This window comes from Lolium perenne, chromosome 4 (genome assembly GCF_019359855.2).
Source record: "Lolium perenne isolate Kyuss_39 chromosome 4, Kyuss_2.0, whole genome shotgun sequence".
NCBI lineage: Eukaryota > Viridiplantae > Streptophyta > Magnoliopsida > Poales > Poaceae > Lolium > Lolium perenne.
The window spans coordinates 310,508,197-310,513,890 of record NC_067247.2 but is presented as its reverse complement, the minus strand read 5'-3'; the positions used below and the strand labels follow the sequence as shown (position 1 = coordinate 310,513,890).

At 43.6% G+C, this 5,694-nt stretch overlaps 1 protein-coding gene and 1 long non-coding RNA gene across 4 annotated transcripts; both read right to left on the bottom strand.

The window, feature by feature from the left end:
* Positions 1 to 200: 200 nt before the first annotated feature.
* LOC127296107 (uncharacterized) lies at positions 201 to 1,959 on the bottom strand. Of its 3 annotated transcripts, none has more exons than XR_011743808.1 (4): positions 1,402 to 1,959; positions 1,171 to 1,241; positions 985 to 1,058; positions 201 to 796 (listed from the first exon to the last, which is right to left on the bottom strand). It is a non-coding gene; the product is annotated as an uncharacterized lncRNA (long non-coding RNA). The 3 variants fall into 3 exon arrangements; XR_007848265.2 differs by having other exon boundaries at positions 201 to 527; positions 609 to 796; positions 1,171 to 1,952; XR_011743807.1 differs by having other exon boundaries at positions 1,171 to 1,956.
* A 514-nt stretch (positions 1,960 to 2,473) lies between these two features.
* LOC127296106 (receptor-like protein EIX1) lies at positions 2,474 to 5,338 on the bottom strand. The gene has a single exon (XM_051326136.2). The coding sequence runs from the start codon at positions 5,336 to 5,338 to the stop codon at positions 2,474 to 2,476; it is 2,865 nt and encodes a 954-aa protein (XP_051182096.1).
* Positions 5,339 to 5,694: the final 356 nt, after the last annotated feature.

The following is a 5,694-nucleotide window of genomic DNA, read 5'->3' as shown; positions in this document are numbered from 1 at the left end:
ACAGTTCTGTGCAGATGCTCTGTATAAAACTCTGAAGCCCATGTTTGGAAGATGGGATTTTGTACAATCTTAATAGTTCTCTGAACTTTCTGGGTGTTTGCTCCTTCCCCGCTAGAACCAAATCTCGAGAGAAACCGTTTGTTTTCAGGTAAACGAAACAGTTTGTTTTCAAAATAAATAATATAATTACATTAGATCCAAGAAAATGAAACACACGCAAACAATTATGATCCTCATATAAAATTTAAATTACATCTAGGACTTTTGATGCTGTCATATTTAGCTCTACTTTTTGTATCTTTGCAACTGAGTCACGAAACAAGCGGACTCAGAAGTCCGAAGCATCACATACATACAGCTCTTTACAACATTACAGCAGTAAGAAAGATACACAAACTGAACTTTGGGAGCAGACTCAGACATAACATTTAGAGCGGACTACAATGTGACCAGTTTCCGGGCGACTCCATAAGAACAGCCAAGTCATCGACAATCTCATCATGATGTCCTAGTCGCTGCAGCATCACCTGGTTACATAGAACATTCAAGCCCTGTAAATCTCGTTAACATTTTACTGTGTCCAAAGCCACTAGGGAGAATGGATGTACATCAGCAACGGGCGATAGATGATTCGTCTTTTCTCTGGCCGCAGCATTATCGTTCTTGGCTTCTCTTGGTCTCAATAAAGGAGCCCCTGGGATGTGCACCCTCTCTACAATCTGCTTTTTTGCACATCATGGAGCCTGCCATACAACATCTGCTTCACCTGCTCAAATGCACTGTCCAATTTGTCCATCTGCAGATAATATTTTGGAAATTCAGTATAGTGTTTTAGGCATACTCTATTGATGAATAGTATCGTGGTACAAGTTTCTCAGTAGTCACTAGTCATTGGACAATGTGGTTTAAAGATTGATTCTGCAACTTTAACTAATTCGTAATACATAATTTCAGAAAAGGAGTGTGTCGTATGAGTGTACTTGCCTGTTCTGTAGCATTCACAGTATACATGAAGAGCCCATAGTACAGATCGAAACTATCGATTACTTGACCTTCTTCTGCAAGGAGTTGCGTCAAAATGGCGGCAAATATGGCCAGTTAACAAGCTTCACAAAAATGAAAAAAATGCATATTTTTTTACTGTATTGTATTTCACTCAGCACAGCTTACAAATTGCAGGAGGGTCTCGTAACCCTTGGTGTTGATTGGTGTGGACTTGAGGTCTAGCTGCGCCAAGACCCCTGCACTAATCACACAACGGTTAACATTTCGACTTTATCAGATGTAGTATATTTGCCTATTGGGCAAGCAAGAACATGGTGACTACAACTTGTTGGCAAAACTATCCACCTCCCCAGGGGATGAAGTAGACAAGTAGTCCCAGTCGACCAAACAAATTACCTGCGGCTCAAAGATGCATAATAACCGCCGACGATCTCTGTCAGCAGTTTCAGGAAGATCATCTAGGAGACAGAAGTTGAAAGAAATTACCCCAGTGCTTCTTCAGACAAAGGAAGATGAAAGAGATCAGACCAGTCATCTAGAGATAAAACATGTGGACGAGGAGGCACCGACGCGTCCGCCATGATCTCCCGGGCGGCGCTCGTCAGGTAGGGGGTAGGGGCTGGATGCTCCTGGCGATCCCAGCGACGGAGGGGACGGGTCCGTAACTCTGCCGGTGATCCCCCTGAGGGAGGGGAGGTGGCTGCGACAGAGAGGTCGACGGGTCCATGACTCTCCAGCGATCCCCGCAACGGAGGGAGGGGGCGGGGGTGGAAGACGGCTGCGACAGAGGAGAGGATATGCGATGGAGAAGATGGGGCTGTGACCTCCAGTGATCCCCGCGACGTGGGGAGGGGCGGCGGCGGGCGCTGGTGTGAAGAAGTCCACGACGAGTCGAGTACAGACTACAGAGTAGTTATTCTGATTGATTTCATGAAGAAGGCAACAGAGTGATTGATTTGGTTGACCCATTCTGATTTGATGAGTTGGCTTCTAAGATGTCCGTTTAAAACTGTTATATTATTATAGAAGTTACACAAAATATATCACGGATTTAATCAACGGTTACGAAAAATTAGATTAGACGGAACCTATATTTGATTAGACGGAGCCTAGGTTCCATGCCAATCACCGTAAAAGAGCTCATGAGATTTATCTAAATTTAGATGTATCTTCTTATAGAGTCAGATAAATCTCTGTCTACTACTACCTTTGTATTTAATGTCTAAATACATCCAAATTTAGATAAATCTCAAACATCTATTTATAGATGGAGGGAGTATTTCTTTACTGTATCTTCTAACATAAATAACATAAATGTTCTAAATACACAATGATGATGCCCTAGCTGCAAGGGCCACTAATATTAGTTACAAAAAGAATTAGAAAAATACAGTACAAAACAACAATAATTTAGGATTCTGACTTCTGGTCTTCCATCACTGCTTGAGGAATTTCAGTCCATGGCTGCTTACATGACACGCACTAGCTTGTCAAACAGTTGGAAATACGCAACTCTGAATCTTTTACCAAACAAAAAGACAACAAAGACCACCCAAAGACCCACGACAAATCCTGCAGCCATACCAAGATAAAAATACCTCGTATCTGATTGATGCTCATCAAGATCCCCTCCAGTTATTACCTCAGGGCCCGAACAGTTCCTAGGAAGCGGAGGCCCGCAGAGGTAGTTGTTGCCGATGTACACTGATGCAGGATCAATGAGAGCCTGAAGCTGATTCCCCGTGGGAACTCTTCCTGACAGATTATTGTATGACAGGTTTAGCTTACTCAACATTGTCATGTTTGAGAAACTGGCAGGGATTCCACCGGAGAGTTCATTGCATGACATGTCGAGAGATTCCAATGATCCAAGAAAGCCGATCGTCTCTGGAATCTTACCAGAGAACTGATTATGAGAGATGTTCAGGCTCTTCAGATTAACAAGAGATGTTATCTCAACTGGAATCTCTCCAACCAAATTGTTGCAGGACAAGTCAAGGCCAACCATATAGATGAGGCTGCTGGTGTAATCAAGGTACTGACCTTTTGTTACCACTTCTAAGCTATCGTCATATTTTGCTGCTTTGTACAACTCACCCTCAGAGTGTCCTTCTGGCCGGTCATAACTCGACCACAAGGGGTTGTTTAACCCTTCTGGATGATCCTGGGTCATTGCTTTCATATTGGCCAATGTATGAGGCACAAATCCTGATATTCTGTTGTTTGCAAGGTCCAAGTATTGCAGGTATACAAGCTGTGTGACCTGAATCGGAATAGAGCCGGAGAACATATTATGCCGCAGGCGGAGATAAGACAGATCTGGCACTCTTTCGGCTATCCATGTTGGTAACCTTCCGGTAAACTTGTTATGGCCAAGATCAAGAATAATCAACTCAGGGCAGCTCTGCAGAAACGAAATATCGCCAGACAAGTTATTTTCGTACAACATTAGTGCTTCAGCTGAGAAGGTTGCATTCAGTTTCTTAGTTCCCACTGATACTTCTGCGCAATCAGGAAATCGTCCTATGAGACGGTTCTTTGCTAGATCCAAGACGTTCAAACCATGCAGCTCACAGATATGTACTGGGATAGTGCCATTGATACTGTTCTCAGAAAGCAATAAATCACTAAGGAATGGAGCTCCAAAGTTCTGTGGCAGTGGCCCTGATAACAAGTTTCTGGAAATGTCAAGTTCAACCAAAAGCCTTGGTAACTGCGGCAGACTACCAGTGAGCATGTTTGAGTTGAGGTCAAATACTATAGGCATAGCTGAAGACATGAATTCCAGCGTGCTTGGTAACCTGCCACTGATTTGATTACAAGAAATGTTTAAATATTGAACATTTGCAAACACTACCCAAAACCAATCTGGCAGATGGTCAACTATGCCTGCATCAGAAATGTCAAGGTATGTAACATCACTCTGCCTTTTAAGCCACAAAGGAAAGTGGGGACCAAGTTTGCTAGAAGGGAAATAAGCCAGCTGCAATTTAAATGGAGGAGTCCAATTTGAGCTGATCACCATCTGCAGGGAATTGTAAGACAAGTCCAGTTCTTCCAGATTTATTAGACTGCCTAAGTGTTCCTCCGATATAGAACCATTGAACTGATTGCCGTCTAGATACAATTTGCTGAGTTTGCTGAGCCCACCAATCTCACGAGGTATCGATCCTACAAGCCGATTAGAAGAGAGTTGAAGAATTCTCAAATCAGTCCACTGGTCTATCCACTTTGGAATTTCCCCACTGAGATTAGTATGAGTTAGATCTAAAAACTCCATCTTAGTCCATGCACAATGCGGTAACCCCTCCAAGAATTCTGGCAAGTCTTGATCGATATGATTTCCTAACAATGTTAGCTCTCTCAAATTGCAAAGATTACTCAGTGCTTTGGGATTTAAACTTGTGAAGAAATTGCCTCCAAGATGAAGGGCCTCAAGGGAAGTCATGTTCCCCATTGCAGCTGGAAATGGTTCTGAAATTCTATTATCACCAAGGTCAAGGTGCCTGATGGTGCGAACATCCCAGAACCAGTAGCTTGGATTCAAGGTATCAATTAGATTCCTTGATAGATCAAGCAACTCAAGTGACGTGAGGTTGGAACGCACTATAGGTGTGTGTGGAAAAACAATTTCACATTCACTGAGACGAAGGACCCTAAGATTAGACAGCATACTCACCTCCTGAACAAAATTGCCAATAGTGCTGAGATTTACACTACTCATGTCGAGAAACCTTAGCCAAGGGAGTCGTGGCAACCACGATATATCATCGACGTGCAAATTATTTCCATCATCATTATTAAGAAACCATGGGTTGAGGTCAAGGTAGAGCAATCTGGAGAGGTTACCGAGTTGTGGAGGCACTTTACCATCAAAACTCATGCAAGAGAGGTTGAGATAAACCAGGCTCCCGAGGGAGCCCAAGAATCTCGGGATGGATACACCAAATCCCCCGAGATAATTTCCGCTGAGATCTAGATACTCCAAATGATGCAGAGCAAGCAAAGAAGAACTTATCTTCCCATGCATCCCCTGATACGGTCGAGTGTACCCGAGAACCATCATATCATCCAACAGGAAATTGTTGCGTAGGTCAAGCTTGATGACATGGCCTGTTCTGTTGTTGCACCGGACATTGCTCCAAAGGCAGCAGTCTTGGCCATTCCACGAGGCAAGGAGGCTATGCGGGTCTTCTGTGATGCCACCTTTAAACGAAAGAAGGGCCTCCCTCTCCTTTCTGAAGCACCCACCATCGGCTGCTTGTGCGTAGACAGAGGAAATAGTCGTGGTGGCTAGAACAAGGAGGAGGCAACAGGCTGCAGCTGCATCCATGGAGGATATCTGGGTTTGCGAAATAGGTTGTTACTTTCTGGCTAGCCCGCCAATCAGTAGTTATTGGAAGAAAGGCTAGTAGGAAACAATGAGTCAAATCGAGCCTATCAAGAAGAGAAATTATGTACCCGTTTTTTCGGTTCACGATGGCAACAACAACTTTTATGTACCCGCTTTTTCAATTCACGATGGCGACAACAAGCGTACACTTACCTTGAGTTGATATTATGTGGTTAGAATATTTGATACTAGTGGTTGGGGCGCCTCCTCGCCGTATGGTGGTGGCCCAATCACAACCCAATCTCAATTTTCTCTCTATCCACTCATTGCTTAGAGAAAATTAAAGTCAAGCGCTC

What these genes read in the sequence shown, in the direction of transcription:
- LOC127296106 (XM_051326136.2), bottom strand. Translation starts at nt 5,338, where the DNA reads ATGGATGCAGCTGCAGCCTGTTGCCTCCTCCTTGTTCTAGCCACCACG.